Here is a 23,628-nt window from a genome sequence, read left to right as displayed (position 1 = left end):
CCTGTTCTTACAAACCCTTCTCATTCATGTTGAGCAGATTTCACAGTCTCAAAATAACACTGTAAATATTTTGTCTACAGAAATTTGTGCATGTTTCCCTCATTTGGGCCTTGTAAATTCTGACTTATTGCTCATTCAATGTTTCTGGATTGCTCAAAGCAAGCAATTAATCTAAGTAAAAGCAAAATTCAGCGTATTCTGGAAATCTGAAACACATGTGAAAAATACTGGAGAAACTAAGCAAGTCTGGCAGCATTTGTGGAGAGAGAGAGAAAAATGGAGCTAATGTTTCGATCTGAAGAAGAGTCATACTGGATTCAAAATTTTCACACTTTTTCTTTCTCTCTTCGGATGCTGTTAGATTTGCTGAGTTTCTCTGGCATTCACTGAGCTTGTTGAAGAAAATACCCATGTTTGCTGTTGTCAGATGGTAACAATGCTGTTGCCATCTGATGCCACCCAGATTGAAAACTTGATTCATCTTTTTAAAAATTAGTTTCTTAACTAATGATATTTTCTGTTTTTGAATGTTGGAACTTCCAATATCACACTGTCGCATTACCTTTTAAAAAGACAGGGTTTGATCTGGAAGGAATTATTAGCAAGATGACTTCAACTCTCTTTATTTAAGTTTATTTCACGAAGCATCATAATATTCTTCATTTTTAATTTTAGATTACATATTTGTTGGCTTAGTTAAAATTTAAAGTACTTTAATGTAGGCAGGAAGTTTTCCTTCAAGTCTCTTGTTTAACTTATTGAGTTTTTCAACATTTCGGTGTTGATAGTATGCTTGTCTATGTATTGAGCATTATCTGTTTTTTTTCCAGACCTTGTGTGAAAAATGCACAAATCATTGTTAATAAATGTAATGGAACAAATTTTGTGTGACAGAAAAGATCTGAATACAGAAAGGAACCGTATTCTCACGGCAGTCCTCTCCTAACTATGCACTTTTCTCCACTGCTCCTCCTTTTCCAAAGTAAAACACTGCTGGTGCAATAAGAACCAAGCAGCTCTTAACAGCTCTTTACCAAAACTGCTGTGCTGTATGCAAACCTGATTTTTAAAAAAAATTCGTACCTGCTCACTAATATTTTGAATTCATATCTTGTGTCTGGCAGTAATTTGAGGCACTTGAGTTCTTTCCTGTATTTTTTATTTGGACTGTAATTTATCAGAAATTTATTTTCCTGCCTAGTGTTTTCTGCTTTATTGTTTTTGTAAAGTTAATCTATAAACTTGTATTGAGGATACATTTTAGATTTGAGATGTTGCATTCCATACCAAACAATGTTCATGTTGAACCTTTATCATAATCATCACTAATTTACAAGTGGACTTTGACTTTATGCAGAATACAATTGAAGACATTTGAGCTAGCTTAATTCAAATTAGCTTAATTCAAAGCGCATAATTAGGTGCTCACTTTGATCCTGAGCCAACTTGAAATCAGTTTTCAGATGCCATTGTGCATTTGTTAGCATCCTGTATTGTATTTTACACCAAAGGCAGATCTATTCTCGCATTCGTTTCACGATCTCTGACAAAAATGATGTCTAATTGCTCTGCATTTATTCAGTCAATCTTCAACTAAATTATTTCCTTGTTTTTCTTTGTTTAGACATTCAAGTCTGTAGTGGGAAAGGCTGTGCTTCATTTATTAATTGCAATAGAATTCTTTGTGGATAAACAACTGAATTTTATACCTGGGGATAGTGCCTTCCAGCTCTACCAGGTAGGAAAACAATTAATGTGATCAACATTTTTGTCATTTTGAAAAGTATTATGTCTAACCATGAAATATTTCAACTTTTCTTTAAGTAATTTGCGAAACATTTTATCAATTTAGATTTACTCAGAAAAACATTCAGTACACCCACTAATACAACTTGTATGGTATGGGAACATCCATAATTGTGTAAGTTGAACAGCTCATGGAGGAACCTTGTACTTATTTTTTTAATCAGCAACAAGCCCAATTTCCCCATCAACGCCAACATGTATTAATATATTGCCTCGAATATAATACAATATTCTATGGCTCTTTACAGGAGTATTATGAAGAAGAAAATGACATTAGGGAAAATGGCCAACGGCTCGTCAATGAGAGCTTTTAACAAACACATTAAAAGAAGAAATAGAGGTAGACTGATGTGGAGTTTTGGGGTGATACTTGAGTTTGGGATCCCAGTAATTGAAAGCATGACTACCAGTGGTGGAGTAATTAAAATATGGGGTGCTAAAGAGGCCAGAATTTAAAGCACAGATCGCTTGGAGAATTGTGGGGCTGGGGAGGGGGCGTTGTATTTTGGGAGGGGTCATTTGAAAATTAAGGTGGGAATTTTGAAATCGATGAATTGCTTAATAGGACCCAGTATAGTCGGTGAGCACAATGGTGATGGGCCAGCAGTGTTTTGAATTACCTCAGGTTTCTAAATGGCAGAATATGAGAGGCCAGCCAGGAGTATATTGGAATTAATTGGAGGTAAAAAAGACATGGACAAGGATTTAAGCAACTGCTGGCCTGAGGCAGGATCCATTTTCTTTTCCCACACTCTGTATATCCATTATAAGCTAATTTCACAACCTTTCACATCTTCTTCATCCCACATGTTGCTGACTGTTTGAACTGAAAAACTACAAATCAACACTGCTTTTGGCTTTGCCTTCCAAGTATTTGTTTAATTGGGAAATATAACCCTTGCTATCCACAAATATATTGTTGGTGATTGCATTGATAAAATGTTGACGGAAATGTCACTCTCAGATACAGCATTTGTTAATACTTATAAATGAGTTGGACTTCCAAAATAACTCATGAAGATCTTCATCGTGTCACAATGGTTTCTTTTACTACTTTGTTCATATAGCATGTTCACCATGGTCATCCTTTCAACTTGTTAGGCTTCATTACACATCCTTGCACACCCACATCTTACTGCAAGATCCTTTCTGTCTCGGCAATACCATTAATTCTTGAAGTCCTCAGGAGTTAGCTGCTGAGTTGGCTGGACAGATGATTAACGGTGCAAAGTGACGCCAACAGCATGGGTTCATTTCCCACTTTAGCTAAGGTCCCACCTTCTTAGTCTCATCCCTTTTAGACAATTCCCATTTGATAAGTGATGGGAAGAGTTGTCAATTGCGTTGTCACATGCCACTTACTCAGCAATAATCTGCTCATCTGCTTTCAGTTTGGGTTTTATTAGAGCCACTTAGCTTCGGACCTTATTACACCCTGTGTCTAAATATGGATATAAGAACTGAACTCCAAAGGGGACATGTGAGTGACTATCCATGACATCAAAGCACCCTCTGGTATCACACCAACTGCAAAGATAGGTGATAATGGATGCTGGAGCACATCATCTCAATTTGGGCATTGCTGTAGCCATTCCTCAGGATGGTGTCCAAAGCCCACAAAATCTTCAACTGCAGCTTCAGTGACCTTTTATTCAGCCATCCGGTCAGAAGCAGAGTTGTTCCCTGCTAATTGCATAGTATTCAATACCATTTCAATTACTCAGATACCAATGCAATGCATATTTAAATGTTGTAAGATCTGGACAACATCCAGGTTTGGATTTGTAACATTCAACATTCAAGTAACATTTGTACCAAACAGCTGGCAGGCCATGATTGTCTGCTACTTGAGAAAATCTAACTATGTTGTCTTGACGTGCAGCTGCATTACCATTGCTAATGCTGAACTATCAGAGGTAGTACTAGGGTGTTATCAATGATCAGAACCTGAACGGGACCAGCCATGTAAATATTGTGGCTTGAAGAGTAAGTTGTTGGCTAGAAATTCTTCAGTAAGTAACATGCCTTCTCATTCTCCAAAACTGATCCACTGTCTACAAGGTTGAAGTCACTGGTATGATAGAATACTCTCCACACAACTCAATGCATGCACTTCTAGCAACAATCAAGAAGTTTGACATCATCTGGGGCTTAGAACCACACTTGCTTGGCACCCCATCCTCCACTTTTAACATAATTTCACTATCGACGTATAGTGTCAGCACTTCATACCGTTTGCAAGTTACATTACAGTAATTAACCAGGGCTCTTGCGACAGCACCATCCAGACTCGTGAACTCTACACCTGTAGGTTGAAGGCTGCAGATGGATAGGAACAGTATTGCTTGCAAGTTCATTATCACATCACACCACACACTACTTTGACTTGGAACTGTTTAGCATTGATTTGCTGATATTAAGTCAAAAATCCTCAATCTCTGTGCCTTGTGGAATGGTGAATGTCCTGATACCATATGGACTGCAGCAGTTCATGTGGCAGCTTGCTACCACCTTCCCAAGGGAGATTAGGAGACTAATGCTGATTCAGCAAGCAGCACCCTCTGCTCATGAAGGAATACAATTTCTAAACTTTCTTGACCATGGCATCTTCCTTGGCCAACTTTACTGTTGTAATGTTAATTGCAAACTTGTCTCTCTCAGTCTATAATCTTTGCACCTGCATTCCAACAGCACTTCTGTGTCCACCACAGAAAAGGAAGTTTGTGCCAAATTGCTCAAGAGTCCTGTATACCAGCTCTTTAGCTTCATAGATTTATAAATTTCAGCTTTATAAATATTAGATTTTCTCCATCATGCCATCTGTAGAATCCCTACAGTGTGCAAACAGGCCCTTTTGGCCCAACAAGTCCACACTGACCCTCAGAGCATCCCACACAGATCAGTCCCCGTGTAACCCACCTAATCTACATATCCCTGAACACTATGGCAATTTAGCATGGCCAGTCCACCTACGCTGCACATCTTTGGACTGTGGGAGGAAACTGGAGTACCTGGAGGAAACCTACACAAACACGGAGAGAATGTGCAAACTCCACACAGAGTCAGACGAGGGTGGAATTGAACCCAGGCCCCTGGCTCTCTGAGGCAGCAGTGCTAACCCCTGAGCCACCGTGTTGCCCCATGCCCTTCTCATGTCAATTGTCCTTAACACTTGAAAATTCTTTTATCCTTTCCCTCCTCCATTTTGGGCCATTTTGCTGTCTTAAATCCCAAGTTTGACATGGTTGCTTGAGTCTGCACAGGAGCTTAGTTATTCATCATCATACTTGGCTCAACCATGTGAAATTGTGCTGTTGAAAACATCACTGACCTCTGTAAATTCATCTATTACGCACAGATCACCCTGGAATGGAAAGACCATCATAGGATTGTGAATTAACAACCATTTCTGCTAAAGTGATCTCCCCTGTCACATCCACCTTTAACCTCCTAATGAGTGCTATGAGTTAACAAAGTGTGGAGCCGGATGGACACAGCAGGCAAAGCAGCATCTTAGGAGCACAAGAGCTCGTGGGTTTCTTTATAATTAAGTTAGGGATATTGTTAAGGCTCTGTGATCTTTCTGTGTTCTTCCTTTCTCATCAAGCCAAACCTTCTGTATGTTTCCCCATCCCAAGCTAATTTCATGGTCCGTTCCCTCGATCCCTTCTCCATGAAACCACTCCTGGCTCTGCACAAGCTAGTGTGATGAAAGGTTTTTTTTTCCGTCTCTGGTACAGTTCCATGGCCTTTCAAAATTGCTAACGTTGTTGTCCCCTTTAAATTAATCCGTACCTGACTTAAAATTGATTACTGCTGTACCTTTACATTCAACATATTCCTTCTCATAATCAAATCCAAAATTCTCCAATTGAAATTTTGTTTGAAGCTTCTGCCCTTTTCACATGCTTGCACATTGCTTTTTATCAAAGCATAATACCAATAAATGTCCAAAAAAGTGAAGTTCATTTGCTTACACTGTATTGGTGTTGAGATCACATGACCAGTATCAGTGTTTACTTATTTATCTATCAGAAATGAATTGAACAAGTAAAATATTGCACAATTTCATGGAATAATGGGATGTGAATGTTAAATATATTAGTAAAATCATTTGTTTGATAGTTGTGTGCATGTATTTAGATTGATGAGGGGGTATTTTAGTGGAAAAGCAGAAATTGGAAAATTCAAAAATAGTGTTTAGTTAAGGTGGGTATTTTCAGAAGTTATGGTCCTGAAGCTGTACATGGCCATGTACATTTCGAAAACAGTGTTTAAAAAAACAAATCAGCCACACTTGACATCAGATCTTCGAGATTTTTTTTGTCTGAATTGCATTAATCTGCACTGTGCCTGCCAGATCTATTTGTAGTCCCATCAGTTATGCCAGTGAAAGCTGTCTTAAGGAATCTGATCATTTGTGATAAATATGTAAACATTGACCTTTCTAGTCCATCTCATTAGTAGGGATCCATCATGTGACAGCTTTGGACAGGCTCCCAACTCAGTCTACCTTTGGAGTTGACTCCATTCCCTAGTTCTCATGCTCAAGCTTTTACACTGGCTCTTTGACAACTCGTTATTGCTTTTCTTGCCTGGCCTCGGATTGCTCTTCTTTTTATTGAAATATTTAGTGAAGAAATTTTTGTGAGGTACTAATTGAGAAAATGGAGTGAAAAAGTCAACAGAACTCTTTATCAAATGTGAGTTAAGCAAGATAAGGAATATTGAGATTGACAACAGGGAGATGATGACTGAAATGTAAGGAGCAAGCAGGAAGAAAAAGCAAATCTGCATTGAGAAGTACGGATTCAGGAGAGTGGAATGAAAGAAAGAGGAAAAATGTTCAAAGGAATAGGTAAAGATTGCCGAGTTTCAGTAGCACAATGAATGAAAATTTCTGACATGCTATGAATGGCTGCAGCAGGTGGATGTTTGGGCAGAATTTGCCTTTCAGATGAGTTGGCGCGACTGTACAACTAACAGTAATACTATGGCAGATTTGTCCGAATAGTAGCAGGATGAATAACTTGTGGTAGCAAGCATGTGGGCCATGTCCTGAGGTATCAATTCATATTCACTGCCAGCGCTGTGACTTGGAGTCTAAAACTGCTTCGTTGGCATGCTGCATGTCCTTATCACAAAGCAATATCCACATCAGAACTCTGGAACCTGTTCTATCTTGCCTGTTGATGAGGTTTACTTTCATGTTTTCAGGGTGTATCTTTTCGCTGAAATAGAAGTGTTAATTTTCTCTGGTCCCAGGCTGTGGCCCCAGCCTGTTTGACATTTTATTTGGTATCTGTTCTGTCAGTCTTGCATACAACCAGCTAAAGTGATATTGAGCAAAAAAAATCTGCATTTTCAGAAAATAAAGGAATACTTATTGGGAAGAAAGTAGCCTATAATGGCATTGCTTTCGGAAAGTGATTTCTCATTTAAAGGAAAATTTACAGAAATGCTGAAGTAGTCAAATTATTCTTGTTTACATTGCCGAGAGAGCTTGACTCTGTGGTATCTGGTAGGAAGGTTCTATGTGGGTTGGACATGACATTATTGAATTTTGCAATTGCATAATATTGGGCCAATATTGCTTAAAGTTGACCAAAACAGTGGAAAATCTAAAAAAACAGAACAAGTGCAAGATTTCTTATTATGTATAAGAATTCTTCTTGTAATGATTACTTTAGAAAGTATTAATTCTATGCTGAGGCTATTTTAGTCTTTGCTGTTTCTTTGTACTTACAGTCTGTTTCATTGACTTTGTTTTAGGTCAGTTTTAGTCAGAGGTGCAGAATTTATGTATTTTATGTCATATCTGTTTAGCCATTGACTTCATTTTTTTTGGTCAATAAAACATTGTGACATGTGAACCTCTGATTAGTGAGTTAAAGTTTTAGACTTTAATTTAGCACCAAAAATGATTAATTTGTTCAGCAATGACTTTCAATCTAAGTATTCAGAATTCATTTGTTAATTATTCTTTAACGTATGTTCCATCTCCTTTCCTGTATACGTACTTTGAGTAGAGGAGAGAGATAATGGGAACTGCAGATGCTGGAGAATTCCAAGATAATAAAATGTGGGGCTGGATGAACACAGCAGGCCAAGCAGCATCTCAGGAGCACAAAAGCTGACGTTTCGGGCCTAGACCCTTCATCAGAGAGGGGGATGGGGAGAGGGAACTGGAATAAATAGGGAGAGAGGGGGAGGCGGACCGAAGATGGAGAGTAAAGAAGATAGGTGGAGAGAGTGTAGGTGGGGAGGTAGGGAGGGGATAGGTCAGTCCAGGGAAGACGGACAGGTCAAGGAGGTGGGATGAGGTTAGTAGGTAGCTGGGGGTGCGGCTTGGGGTGGGAGGAAGGGATGGGTGAGAGGAAGAACCGGTTAGGGAGGCAGAGACAGGTTGGACTGGTTTTGGGATGCAGTGGGTGGGGGGGAAGAGCTGGGCTGGTTGTGTGGTGCAGTGAGGGGAGGGGACGAACTGGGCTGGTTTAGGGATGCAGTAGGAGAAGGGAAGATTTTGAAACTGGTGAAATCCACATTGATACCATATGGCTGCAGGGTTCCCAGGCGGAATATGAGTTGCTGTTCCTGCAACCTTCGGGTGGCATCATTGTGGCACTGCAGGAGGCCCATGATGGACATGTCATCTAGAGAATGGGAGGGGGAGTGGAAATGGTTTGCGACTGGGAGGTGCAGTTGTTTGTTGCGGACTGAGCGGAGGTGTTCTGCAAAGCAGTCCCCAAGCCTCCGCTTGGTTTCCCCAATGTAGAGGAAGCCGCACCGGGTACAGTGGATGCAGTATACCACATTGGCAGATGCTTTGAGTAGTACTTTGAGTAGTTTGTTTCCAATTTTATTTTGAGTGACTGACCTAATAGTAAGATGAAGGTGATTGTAAGTGAGTAATAGAATTATTTAGGTCATGATCTGGGTCTTGCTCCAACCGAATGCTGAATGAGAACTTTGGATAAGGAAAACAGCAAAGTTGCTTTTATTTATTATTTAATCAGAGCCTTTGGGTAACAAAAGTACTCCACTCTTCTTCAGATGTACATCTGTGTAGTGACATTTTTGAATTCATTTCGACAGATAAATGTTCGCTTTAGTTTAATATTGGATCCAAAAGGAACACATCTGGAATAAACTGCAGAGGAGCAATTGCTCAATATTGCATTGAAGTGTGTAGGTCTTGTGGGGCTTAAACCTACGGTATTCAGAACTAAGAATGTAGCTAATCTCTGCTCATTTAATTGGAACATTTATTGGTAAATTACTTGCCATTCAGATCATTTATCCACAAAATATATTGTGAAACTAGTAACAAAGGTACGTTTAAAGTAAACAATATGTGTCCACTGTTTCAGTTGTAGCTCCATGAGAACAAAATAAACATGATAGTGAACTATTTTGCTACAATCAATTGATTGCACATCTAATCTTCAAAAAACTCTCCAGCTACCTTAAGTCCATACGTGCAAAGTGCAGTTACGGTTTCTGCTGTGTTTTCAAAACCCCAGTACTTCCTGCGATAACTGATCTGTGTCAGATTTATCAGAAGGAATGAAGGTTATGGAAAGTTCCTACTGCAGTGTTCTGTTGCTCAGTAAAATGTCGTGCAAACGTAAAATTCTCCAACATTCTTTATGACTTTGTCCACCTACTGAAATTATAAGAGCATATATATCGCCATTCAGGAAGACACTTGAATGTCAGTAATGCAGTACATTTAACCTATCTTTCTCTTTGATATAAGGAAACAACTATAATTAGTTGTATTTATTTCATTTGACTGGAAATCATTCTCTCTGCATCTTATTGTATCTGTTTTGCAAGGCTTTTGGATTCAACTAGTGCTCTAACAGTAACAGTACTTTTACCACTTGTGTCCTAGGCTGGTGTTTGTAATGTACATTTTCAAGGACAGTGCAGATTTTCTAAAAATGCATTTTGATTCTCCATGTCCAACCACTGAAACTGGGTGTGATATATAAAATAATTATTTAGTACCCTCAGTGCTCTAAAATTCAGGATAACCAAGTTTATGTTCTCATGTTTTCTCAAGCATGCTTTGGAGACCCTCACTTTTCACAGTGCCAGACCTAGAAACTGACTAAGAGGTGTGGTCAGAAATGGGTGCAAGCTTGTCCCTTTTTCCCTTGAAGACTGCAAAAGGTTGTATTCAGGGTAGAGTGGTTCAGGGCTTGGAAACAATCATTCACAAAGCTCTCCAGTGTGGTAAGTTGGTTCTCTGATCTCAACAGGTCTATCAGCATCCCAAAAGATGGATTAACACTTCATTTAGACACACGTCATTAGAATTCAGTAGTCTGACTGCAGCTCAGTTATTTTTCTTTTCAGACACTGTATTATTTTAGAGGAAATGATGGAAATGCGCAGCAGGTTAGGAGTAGAAAGCAAAGCAGAGTTGATATTTAAGATCTGGACTTTTGATCAGATGTGGGACAGGTTAGAGATGTAATAAGTTCAGCACGGTTTCCAGTGTTGACAGTATTGTACTTTGTTGATTAGTAACTAATTTGCTGCTGTGTCATTTCCACCAATCCCTACCTTGACAAGTTCTGCTTTTCTCTCTGGGATTTCTTTATCTCTTTTATGACCTTTAAAATGCAGGGGCAGAAAGAGTCCATTTAGGCCATCGAGGCTGCTCTGCCATTCTGAGAGCAGGCTGATTGGATGATCCTCATCTCAACTTGCCTGCATTTCCTCTATAACAGGTAATTCCCTCACTCATTAAAAATCTATCTATCTCAGTGCCCTATATACTTAATGACCCACTTTGAACAGCCTGCTGCAGTAAAGAAGTCCATGAATTCGCTACCCTCTGAGAGAAAAAATTCTTCATCGTCTCTGCCTTAAAAGAGCGACCACTAATTCTGAGATTACGCCCTCTGGTTTGAGACCGTTTGTAGGGGGAAACGATCTTTCCACATCAAATGTGTCAAGTCCCTAGAATAGAATCATTTGAGTTTTACAGTACAGAAGGAAGCCATTCAACTTATCCTGTCTACTCAGCTACTCAGCGAGACCTGTTCTCCAACCCTATTTCTGCAGCCCTCCAAATGCATCACTTTCACATATATATCCAGCTCTCTTTTGGAATCTCCAATGGAATCTGCTTCCTCTATTCTCATATAGCACATTCCAAATCCTAACAATTCTCTTAGTAATGGAGATTCCCTGACCTCACTCCTAGCTCTCTTCCTGACAGTCTTGAAATTATGGCCCCAAGTTACAGATATACCGACTGGTGGAAACAGAATATCCCTTTTTATTCTGTCAAAATGGTTCATAATTTTGAACACTTCAATAAGGTTACTTTTTAATCTTTTCTGCCCATTTCTCTAATCCTGCCTTGTACCTATGATCCCTCATCCCTAGTATCAATCCAGTAAGTGTCCTTTGCATGCTGTCCAATGATTTAACATCCTTCCTTAAAGAAGATGCCCAGACCTGAACACAGTACTGCAAATGTGGGTCGATCAACAATTGGTAGAGGTATAGCATCCCTTTCTTGCTTTTATGCTCTATGCCTATATTTGTAAAACCAAGGATCCTGTCAGCCTTTTTAACAACTGTTTCAACTTGTTTGGCCACCTTCAGAGAATTATGAACATGAATCTTGAGGTCCCTGTGCTCCCTTCAAACTTGTACTATTGAGCCTGTGATGTTGCTTGTGTTTCTTTTACCAGAATGCATTATCTCACATTTCTCTGCAATGAAATTCATCTGCCAGGTTTCTGCTTATTTGGCTAACTTGTCAATGCAGGTCTGAAAATGCTCAGTGTCACCCTCTCTATTCACTTTTCTCCCTAGCTGAGAATCATTTTCAAATTTAGAGTTTTGCCCTCAACACTCATCTGCAGATCATTTATATAAAATCAGAAAAACCAAAGATTCCAACCCTACTTTTTAGGGAATATCTTTTTCATCTCCTCTCTGGTCTGAGAAATGACCATCCGTACTACGCTGTGATTTTTCCTCTTTCTGCCAACTTCTAATCCATGCTTCCAATGACCTTGGAATCCCAAACATTTCTAATTTGCTTATCCCCCGACATGTGGCACCGTATCAAATGCTTTCTGAAAATCCAAATATGCAACATCCACAGCACTACCCTTCTCTGCCTGTACCACCTTGTCAAAGAACTCAATCAGATTTGTCAAACATGACCTGTCCTTGACAAAGCGATGTTGACTGTCTAGTATTAACTGATTTTTCTCTAAGTGTATATTCCCCTTATTCCATATTGTGACCTCCATCAGTTTTCCCTCTATCAGTGTCAGTCTAATAGATCTGTAATTTCCTGGGTTAAACTTTGTTTCTTCCTTAAACAACAGTGTCACATCTGCAATCCTCCAGTCCCCTAGGACTAATTCTGTGTCCAGAGAGGCCTGGAAAAGTTCTGTAAATGGCCATGTAATTTACTCCTTTCCCTCTCTCACCAATCTGGCATGTATCCAATCTGGGCCTGGCAACCACTCTACCTTCGGTACATTTGGTACCTTTGCCATACCTTTTGCTCCATGAGCACTCTATCCTGCGCGTTCCTATGGGCCCCATTCTGTCCTTTGCTAATCTTTTTACCATTAATATATTTGAAGGGCATTTTACAATTTGTTTCCCTGCAGCCTGCCATAGTTTCCTTTTTGCCTTCCTTTATTCCAGCCTTAGCCACTCTCCTGCATTTGAGATAGTATTATTTATTCTGGTTTGTATGATATACCTCCTTTTTCTTCCTTATTTTCTCATCAATATCCTTAGTTACCCGGTTACTCCAGCTTTCGGATACCCTATATTTATTTCTCATGGTGTGAACGTATCTTACACCCTATTTCTGGCTCTTTTGAAACTCTCCCAATTTTCAGCCACTGTTTTATTCACCAAAGTTCATTTCCAATCACTGTGTTCCAGCTAAACTTTTAGTCATCTAAAATTTTCCATTTTCCAATCTGGATCTTAATCATTGATTTTTATCCTTTTCCAAATTAATTGAACCACATGTTATGATTGCAGTTTCCCATATGTTCCCCCACTCTGACATTCTTCAGTTAACCTGTCTTATTTCCTGGGAACAGATCCAACATAGCTTGTTCCCTCGTAGGACTGGAAACGTTCTGCTCCAGAAAGTTGTCTTATATACATTGAAGGACTTTCTCCCAATCTTGTTTCAATTAGATTGCCTCTCATTCTTCCAAACTTAAGAGAGTACAGGCCTGACCGATATTTCCTCATAAGACAGTCCTTCTGTACCTGCAATGGAGTGCCTATAGTACCAGTTACTCAGATAAGAGGTCCAAATATGTTAACTTTCATTGCTTTCTGTTTCACTCTTCATGTCGTAGTCACTAAATCTGCTGTCTCAGCCTCATTTTCATCCCAGCAACTGTCTCCAGCTCAACTTATTCCACAGTGAAATTCTGACTGTGCTGGTTCTGATCTATCTGTAATTACAAATATTTTGCATTTGACATTCTATAGACTGTCATTCTTCTCCGAGTCTGAGATTATTAGCTCGTTAATATGGTGGTGCATGGCATTGCCTTGACCCCTGTCCTCAGCAGCATGGACTAATTTTATCTCAAAACTGTCATTCTAGGCACTTTTGCTTTTATTTTTTAACTTGTTAAACATTTTAACAAGTAATGTTTACTCTTTCTTTCTTTCAGGTTTTGAGAATTGCAAGTTTTAGGGTGCTATCAAATCTTTCTCTCTGATCCTGCTCCTAATCTCGGCTTTTGCCATCTATTCAAGATACTCATTGAGCTTACTATCCCTAATATTGAGCAATCAGTCCTAAGCAAAGGCTTCAGCTTAATAGCTCCCATTTTAATTTTAATCTTGACATGATGTTGTGCACTTCTGTCATTTCCACCTCTGTGACCGCTTCTTTGGCCAAGAGCCCTCCCCAGCTCAACATTTCCTTTCACCTGTCTTTCATGTTGTCCCTTGACCTGGAACCCTCCTGGCTCTGTACCCATTCTTTTGTTGAGAATTGCTAGTGTGAGATTGGCTACCTCAATATCTGTGCTACCCTCACTTGTTCTATCTTGTCTCACCCACGTTCTGCACCACATTCTGTCATGCCCACCTGTGTTGTCAACCTTTGATATGCCCTCTAATACTTGCCCCTCTTTCCCCCAAACGCTGACCTGACCCCTGGATGTCAGATCATTGTTTCCAGAAGAGTCACTGACCTCATCTCCTCCAGTATTCTCCCATCTACGACTTTTCATTTTTATAATTCCCTAATCCCATACAGCCCGTTACTCCATAAAGATGCATAAGTAGGACTTTGTAGATGGGGTGAGCTAATTGCTGCAGGATCCCTATCTTCTGACTTGCTCTTGTAATCATAGTATTTATATAACAAACCCAGTTCGGTTTCTGGTCAATGGTGACCGCCGGAATGTTGCTTGTGGGAGATTGAGTGATGGTGATGCCATTTGATGTCGTTTATTGTCCAAGTACATTGGTTAGATTCTCTCTTGGGTGATGGTAATTACCATCATCGCAGGAATGAGCCATATAAACCTTCACTAAACTGATTCTAATGTATTCGTATTCTTTTCAAAGCAAAATTCAACACAGTACTCCAGATATATTTGTGGTATGTTTGTACGTGACAAATCGTATAATGCTCCATAATGTGGCATGAATGTTACTTGCCACCTGTCAGTTCAAGCACGGATATTATCTAGGTCTTGCTGAGTTTGAACATGGACTGCCACAGTAACTGAGAAGTGGCAATTGATGCTGAAAATTGTGAAATTATCAGTGAACATCCCTACTTCTGAACAAACGAACAAGGGAAGTTCATTGATGAAGCAGCTTAACATCATACCATGGCTAGTTAAGTTCTACTGAATATTAAATACACTAATTGCAGACTGACAAGAAAAGGCATTCTCTATTTTGTAAAACACAACTAGTTTACTAACGCCCTTCAGCAAATGGAACATGCTGTCCCGACTGAAGAAGGGTTTCTGATGAAGGGTCTGGGCCCAAAACATCAGCCTTCCTGCTCCTCTGATGCTGCTTGGCCTGCTGTGCTCATCCAGCTCTACACCTTGTTATCTCTGTGTCTACTGAAGTTACATGTGATCCATATCTCATGAAAATATTGGACTCTGGAGGAGGAGTTGGCCATTTTCCCCTTTGAGCCTCCTGTATCGTTTAATAAGACCATGACTAATTTGACTCCTGTCTCGACTCAAATTTCCTTTCTGTCTGCCGATAACCCTGATTCCCTTGTTTATCAAAAATCTCAAACTCGACCCTGAACAAATTCAGTGCCTATCATCGCAGGAACAAGTGTTATTAACCTTCACTAAACTGATTCTAATGCATTCACATCCTTTTTCAAATAAGGAAAGCAAAATTCTACACACTACTCCAGAAGTGGTACATTTGTACGTGACGTATGATATAATGCTCCATAATACACTGAAATGACCAAACAAGTGATCGTAGGAGAAAATTATCCATATCTATCAGAAGGAACATAAGACTTCTCTTGGGACAAGACTAGAATTGGGATATGACTTCGGCACCTACCCCAGTCAACCTTGCAAAGGCTGGCACACGTTTTGTTTCTGGGAATGGTGCACAAATTTGATTGAATTTAATGCAGGCCATTGCAGTGGGAGACATGACGGCTGGTCTTACTTAATGTTATAGCACTGACAGCTATGGGCCAAGTGTAGATAGGTTGGTACAACTTAATGGATCGAAGAGCCTGTTCTTTGCTGTATTATTCTATTGTTCTATAAATCATTGACTAAAACGGAAAATCGTGGAAATGTAGCAATAATTGAAATAGGGTTAGGAGTTGGTATCAAATGTGAGGATAACAGGAAAGAGGAGATGACTAATGTTCGAGTGCACATTGAATCAAGACATGATTCCAACGGAATCTCTTTCAGTTGTATTGAGGAATGTCAAGAAAATAGTTCCATTATTTGGATCATATCGTAGACCACCGATAATGAGAAGCAAATTTGGAGTGAAGGCCATGGTTAGAATGCCAAATTTTAACAACAGAGGAATACTGTAGAGGTGACGGCTGAATGGTATTGTCACTGGACTGTTAATCCAGAGACCCAGGTATTCAATCCTGCCACAGCAGATAGTAGAATTTGAATTCAGTAAAAGTCTGGAATTGAAATTCTAAAGAGGACCATGAAACTGTTGTTTCTTGGAAAATCCTGGTTCACTCATGTCCTATAGGAAGGAAATCTGCTATCCTTACCTGGTCTGACCTAGATGCGACTGCAGACCTACAGCAGAGTGGTTAACTTCTAACTGTCTTCTGGGAAATTAGGGATGGACAATGCTGGCCAGGTCAGCAATGTCCTTGTTCTGTGAATGGGAAAAAAAAACAAAGTGTAGGAGAGTTTAATTATTCCAAAATCAGTTAAAATTTGGCAAGAATTTGAGGTCACTGAGTGGAGATACTTTGTATCGTGTAATGCAGTTATACAGTTGTTTCATTATTTTGCTGCATGTTATTTTTTATTGTTTAGATTTCTATACTATTTAAGGAGAGAAGAAAGACTGCCGGGGTGATGGAAAACAAGATGGAAGCAAGGAGGGGAGAGTTAAACAAAATGACCATACGTCAATTTCTTTTGTTGGATGGATGTGAGAAGCTGACAATTTCTTGGTAGAATTGACGGTAAATAGCTTTGAGAATTGCTGAAATTAATTTTGCTTCCCGATGTTGATCCTATGAGTCACTGAGGAGCAAATGTACAATAACTTATATCTTTAAAATATATTAGAATTTTGCTGTAGAGCTTCAGTGTTTTGTAACAAAACAAGGTGAGGCATAGATGTGTGATTCAGCTATTTTTGCTGCTTGTCATTGGCATTGCCATAGACAAGATGAGCTTGATACTTGGCATTCATAATGATGGCCACATTGAAATACTGTTGTCTGTGGCGTTTATTAAGTGATAGATTAAAATGAAGTATTAGAATGTATGCATAAGGTAATTTCATCATTCCATTTGTGTTTGATTGCAAAGTATTCATTTGATGGAATCAGAAAGATTCCTTTGAGTTGTTACCTCTCCTTTTATCCTTGATGCTTTTCTCTCACCAAATGGGATAGTGTAGGGGGAGGGGCTTAGATTAGTTCACAGGTTGGCACAACATCGAGGGCCGAAGGGCCTGTTCTACACTGTATTGTTCTATGATCTACGTTCTAAATCATGTTGTCTAATCTCTCTGTCTTTGGAGTTCAAGCTTTTAAAAATCAATTTCTTTATTTTTTCCTTACTTTAAATGTCTACTTTTTTTTTCTCTTGCTAGTTCATGCTTCCTTATTTCCATTTCTTTTTACCTTTCTCTTCCCTTTTTACATTGCTATTTTTCTTTTTGCTCTAGCTCATGCATTTTACACTTGAACTGAATCTTAGCTAATTGTACCAGCGATGGATTAATTACAGGATTCTTGCCTTCTAACACTGAATGCTGGATCATCACTTTAAGCATCTCATCAATGTAAAATTTTACTTATGCCTTCAATTTATCTGCTCGCTCACTCAATTTAGCCTTCATACAAGAATTCAAATAATCCAGTGTTGTATCTTGAATTCCTAGTAAAGTCACAGCTGTGGTCAAAGCCATTTTGGAATCCAACTTGTGTGGCATACAATGTACAAATTTGATGTTTTTATGCTCAGTACTCCAACCTGCTACTTAAACTCACACATTGAATAGCCTTGTGGGATGCCTTCCTTTTTGTCATTTATTGTGTTCCTGAAACAGAAGCTGAAATTGTTCTGTGCATTTGGATACAAAGAGGACTAAGATACTAGAAGACCAGATTCACATTTTAAATTTGTCCTTATGGTAGTAATTTTAATTATGCCTTTCATGTGAAGTTGCCAAATATTTTGGAGTCATGTGCAGAGATTACTAATATTTTGGCAGATTTGTGTGTGCAATTTTAGTATATTTTAAAATATTACATGTAGTGAACACTTAATCATACTAAGTAGACTGGAAAGGATAAATTCACCAATCCTGTACTCCCAGTAAGGAGCTGTGCGGTTTCGAGATTGAACGGCAAGGTTGAAAACTTGATTCCACAATATGCTTTACTTAGAAGAGCTTTGCCCCACAGGAAATATGAAGTTGGTGATATAACTCCAAACATTTGAAGAACTTTACTTGTTAATGAGACTTATAAATTTATAATTACAAAACTTCATCTTTAATTCAATTTGATGGCACAGTTAAAGTAAGTTTTTAAGATGAGAATTTTATATTTTGATTACTTGCATTTGTGATTTACCAGGGAGCATACCAATTCTCAAAGAATTTTTTTAATCAACATGATAATATTACATACAGCTGGAACAGTTGGGGTTTGAACCCATGACTCCTGGCTCAGAGGTAAGGATATTCTCACTGTGTCACAAGAGTCCCCTTTGTTCTCAGATTCGAGATATCAGCATGGTAAACATCTAGGCTTATGGTAGACACTGATTATTTTGAATGACATTTCTTAATCAGTTGTGAGTCATTTAGTTTATAGTTTTGTACAGTTAATAGAATATAAGTTATTTCAGTGTGTTTTGAGTTAGTTGACATGGCATGGTCAAGTGTTCTGGTTATATGCCAATGTATACTGTGCAGTTTCCTGTCCGTTGTTCGGAATGGGGTTTTGACTTGAATGCTTTGAAGCACTGTCAACAATCTTTCAGAGCTCAGCTCTTCCTGTACATGATTGGAGGGAAAAGTGGGGCATCTTGAATAGGTACAAGTTATACACTTTTAACAAGTACATTTCTATTGTTGACAATATAGTTTGCTCCTCTTTGAAATGTGGTGTCATTCAAGCACTGTTTCATGTGGGCTACCACTTCTGATTCTTTGCCTGAATAATTATTTAGCTTTGAGCATCTGAAGGGCATGTTGATGAGTGATGAAGTGAGAGATGGGTCTCATTCTGTTCTTGCATTCAGCCCACACTGCTCGGAGTGCAAACAGTGCAGTCTTGCTGTGTACATGATTAAATCTCCGTAAGTAATTTTCCAATTTGGATGTGTTGGTGCTTGTCGGTATCAGAGTTTGGCAAGCTTATGGCTTGTTTGCCTGCTCTGGACACTTGTGCAGCTGCAATTGCATCTAACTTATAAACCCAATTTAGCAGAATTAAGAATTGGCAGTCTTGGTGTGATGATAAAACTAAAAGGCGTGCTGTTATGTGGACCGATAGGTTGTGGGTTTGTGTCTATGAGTTCATAAATGAATTACTTGCCTGACAGGATTTGCACAGTAATATAAGATTTTCTTATTACTGTGATGCAAGATGTGGATCAATAAAGCTGATGTATTTAGGAATGTTCAGTGGGTTTTGGTGGAAGTATGCCTTTATTTTTTCATAACTTGGTCCTGAAGTATATATAGGTCATTCATTCTCTTCACCTTCCCATTCTTGTAACCTTCTATGCAAACAAGAATTTGGTATACTTTATTTCCAAAATAAATCTTTGAATTCTTGTAATTATTTCTTTTTTTTTTGAGTCCTGACAAGTGTTCGGTGTTTCCTATTTTTAAATTATTCAAATACCTGAAAGTTAATGAGAACTAGAAAGGATTGATCTGTAAAGGACCAAAGCCAGTGAAAGTTTTGGCGACACAAGTGTCTGAACCGATTAAATCATCAGCTGCACTATTGTTGAGTTCCATGCCTGTACATGTGTTACAGAAATTCTGCGCTGCTCCTGTTTGGGAGATGCCTGTGAAGAACAAGGTAACTAAAGTAAGACTGACATGTTGGAAATCATTCAAACTTGTGGCACTGTTACTACATGACTCTTAAAAAGGAGTTTAATGCGCATTGGTAGGCTTTAGAAAATCACTGTACTGACAGATAAGGATTTGATTGACACTGTTGGTGGTATTTTTTTTAAAAAAAGCCCAACATACTCAGTCTCTTGATATGAGCTTGACCTTTTTCAAGAAGAGAACCTGACTACTTTTTTCTTTGGGATTTATGGGGAAAAATACTCAAAGCTTCTTTCTTGCTGTGCTTGACAGATTTCTTGCTGTGTATTGTTCTAATCAGAGTCTAGTTTTGTTGGAAAGAAATCTGGAATGCAGCTTTTCCAGCTATGCAGTAACACTAGATGAATTATTGATTGCCTCCCAGGTTTTTCTCACACAAGGTAATTTAAATTCTGCTTAAACATCAGCCTGCCAGAGGAACAGGACAGAGATGTTTCTAATTTATTGTTTGACAGAGGGGTGGGGGTCAATTTTGTTTCAGCAACTGCTTTACAACTATTAAAGGGATCACAAGTATTCAACTTGTCAAGCCATTTGCTTTGATCATAGACATTCTGTATCCAGACTCCATTGCACATCTCTTTGAGCCATGTTTTCTGGTGTCCTGTGATCATATTGGTTTGAATATTGAACATTTTCAATTGACCAAACATGTAGTCCATCGTTGGTAAGAATTCCCAGTTTCCACTATCCTTTGTGTTTGAAAATTGCTGCCTGATTTCCCTTCTGAGTACTGTAGTCTCATATCAATTTTAAAATGCTTTCTCCTTGTCCTGAAGTCCTCTATCAGTGGAAATACTTAGACAGCCTGGACCCTATTTTAAGGGAAATAGATCACCCATTGAACCATTTAAACTCTAGGCAATGCAAGTTTGATATACTTCCTATTCTTACATTGTAACCTTTTAAAATTCTGAATGACATTTTTGTGCAAAAAATATTCTATCCCCTCCAAATCACAGATTTGTTATGGTGCCGAAAGAGATCTATTGGCTCATTGTGCCTGCACCGGCTGTTCAAATGAGCATTGTTACCTGGTGCCAATCTATGTTTCATCTCCATAACTTCGCACACTATTTCTAAATAATCATCCAATGCTCTTTTGAATACTTTGAACCTATCTCTGCTACATTTCCAGACAGGGCAAGGAATGCACTAACTACTTGCTGTGTGACAAAACTTTTCCTCCTTCACCCATGCTTCTTTTGCACACCGCTCTAAATCCAAGCCCTTCCTCTCTTTCTTCCAACCTGATACTGATTTTGAAAATCTGTCAAATCTACCGTTGGAATTCTTCTCTGCAAGGAGAACCATCCCAATTTCTTCAATCTAACCCTCATAACTAATTTCTCAATCCTGTTACTATTTTTGTAAATCACTTCTGCACATTCTCCAAAGTGTTCACATCTTGACTGTAATGTGGCATCTACAACTGTGCACGGTACTCCAACTGAGATTTAACAAACGTCTTGTACAATTTCAACAGCGCTTCCTTGCTTTCGTATCTCAGGTGCACCACTTTACACTTCTGTGCATTGAATCTCATCTGCCACTTAGATGCCCATTCCACCAAGTTTTCAGTGTTCTTTTGGAGTTCCACATTGTCGTCCTCAGAGTTTCTAATTCATCCAAATTTCATGTCATCTGCAAATTTTCAAATTTCCCAACACATCAAGATCCAGTTTCTGTGCATCTGTTCTGCTCATTTCTCGCTCTCCCTTTGTTCCTCGCAGCATGCTTTCTCTGACAATTGTGTCATGACAGTTGTGGTCAAAACATTCCATTCATGCTATTGTTGCAATTTAATGGCTGATATCCATCAAGTGCTTCATTGTGATCATTGCAGTATTGTGGGGTTGCAACTTCCCTGTCTTGACCTCAGAGTTAGCCTGATCTGGCAAGGAGTAGACTCACATGGTATGTGTATAGACTGCTTTTTCTTATCTGATTCAGTTTTCTGCAAAAAGAAAATGCTGTTTGTAAATTGTACTGATAACTTAGTGGAGGAAATACATCTAAAATTGCAAGTAGCAGAGTATTTTATTTAAGTTCGACCATTGATTTCATTATGATGAAATAGCCATAAATGAACAGCTCAGCGGATATTGGTAGATAACGGAGCAGCGATCAACAAAACTATTAGAATGTTAAACTCTGCCCGCAAATTTGCAGTAGCCTATAATCAGATAACATCATGGGTGTTAGAGCAAATTCTTGAAACCAACACGTGGATGAGACACAAGCTCTGAAGTGCTGCAATAAAGAACCATGACTTGTACTTGCAGTCCAGAGTTTGGAAGAATGAAAAAAATGTTTCTCGGGTATTGAGATTGAGTAAAGATGTTTAAGATTGTCAAGTTGATTCTAGAGAATTACTTCAAGTGAAGAAGTCAGACTGAACAGTTTTTAAGGGTTTATTGTTTGCATTTCTTAAATTTCAGTTAATGCGTCAGAGGCAGTAAGAATAGTGTGTATCTACGTCCTAAAAAATTATCTCAATTAGTTCAAACTGAGGAAAGTTTGAATGTTTTCTTTCCTTTTAGGATGCATGACCATTTTGAAATCCTTTTACTTAACCGAATTCTCGCTATAATTTCTTAATTTTTCTTGGCGTTTTCAACTTCTGTTGATACTTTCTCTAGTCTCTTTCAAACTGGATATTTATCAAGTTAGAGTTAGAAGTTTTTGAGAAGATTTGTAGCTCAGGTTGTGGACTTTCTTGCCGATCCAGTGTGTTTTGATTGTAGACGTTTTGTAACCCTGCTGGATAACGTCGCCAGTGCGCCACCAATGAAGTGTTGGTGTTCTGTCCCGCTTGTTATTTATATGCCTCAGTCTGCTGGGGTGGTTGGCATCACTTCTGGTTCTGTTTTTCAGTGGTTTGTATATTGGGTCCAGTTCAATGTTTTTGTTGATGGAGTTCCAATTGGAATGCCAGACTTCCAGGAATTCCCTGACAGCTCCCTGTTTGACTTGTGCTGTTATGGATGTGTTGTCCCAATCAAATTCGAGTTCTCCTTTGTCCGTGTGTATTGAGACCAGCGAGAATTGGTCATGTCTCTTGATGGCTAGTTTGTGTTGTGTATCCTTATGGTAAGTTTTCTTCCAGTTTGGCTGATATAATGTTTCTCATAGTCCTTGCATTGTATTTTGTTGCTTTTATTGGTTGCGGGTATGGGATGCTTTACATTCGTATGTAGCTTTGCACGGTGGTTGTTGATTTGTGGGCTACCCTGATACCTAGGGGCCTGAGTGATCTTGTGGTCATCTCTCATACATCTCTGTACGATAGGGTGACTAGTGTCTGGCCATGTTCTGCCTTCCTGTCTGTCGTGAAGAGAATGGTGGATTGTGCTTTTTGGGTATCCATTCCTTTTGAAAACTCCATATAAGTGCTCCTGTTCTGTTTTACGCAATTCCGGGTTGTTGCAGTCTGTTGTGGCTCGTTTAAATAATGTCCTGATGCAGCACTGTTTATGGGTGTTGGGGCGATTCTTGCTGTAATTAAGTATGTGGTCCGTACGTGTGGCCTTTCTGTATAAGCTAGTCTGGAGTTCCCTGTTGTTGTTACCTCTACCATCATGTCTAGGAGGGGTAGTCAGTTGTTATTCTTTTGTGAATTTTATTCCAGTGAGGATGTTGTTTATGTGTCAGTGGATTTCTTTTAGTCTTGTGCATTTGATAAGCACAAAGGTTCACCTACATAGCAGACCCAGAGTTTGTGTTGAACATGGGGAATGCTGTCCTTTTTAACCTTTGCATTACCACTTTTACAATCAGTCCTGATATTGGGGATCTCCATTGGTGTTCTGTTGATTTGTTTGAATATACGTTATTATTCAAACAAGCCACAACACGCTGCAGCAACCCGGAATTGCATAAAGCAGAACAGGAGCACTTATATATGGAATTTTTAAAAGGAATGGATACCCAAAAAGTGCAATCCATTGTTACTTCCACGGCATGGAGAGACAGAGACCGCAACAGGAAGACACA

General features: G+C 39.0%; 1 protein-coding gene across 1 annotated transcript in view; it reads left to right on the top strand.

The window, feature by feature from the left end:
- jmjd1cb (jumonji domain containing 1Cb) overlaps positions 1-23,628 on the top strand; it is a 336,894-nt gene that overhangs the window by 228,773 nt on the left and 84,493 nt on the right. Inside the window, exon 3 of the mRNA XM_048550915.2 lies at positions 1,625-1,738. Within this exon, the coding sequence (XP_048406872.1) occupies positions 1,625-1,738 (114 nt within the window). The remainder of the gene's footprint in view (positions 1-1,624; positions 1,739-23,628) is intronic.

This window comes from Stegostoma tigrinum, chromosome 20, assembly GCF_030684315.1.
Source record: "Stegostoma tigrinum isolate sSteTig4 chromosome 20, sSteTig4.hap1, whole genome shotgun sequence".
NCBI lineage: Eukaryota > Metazoa > Chordata > Chondrichthyes > Orectolobiformes > Stegostomatidae > Stegostoma > Stegostoma tigrinum.
Note: the sequence above shows the minus strand (reverse complement) of the source record. Positions and strands in the feature narration are given on the sequence as shown.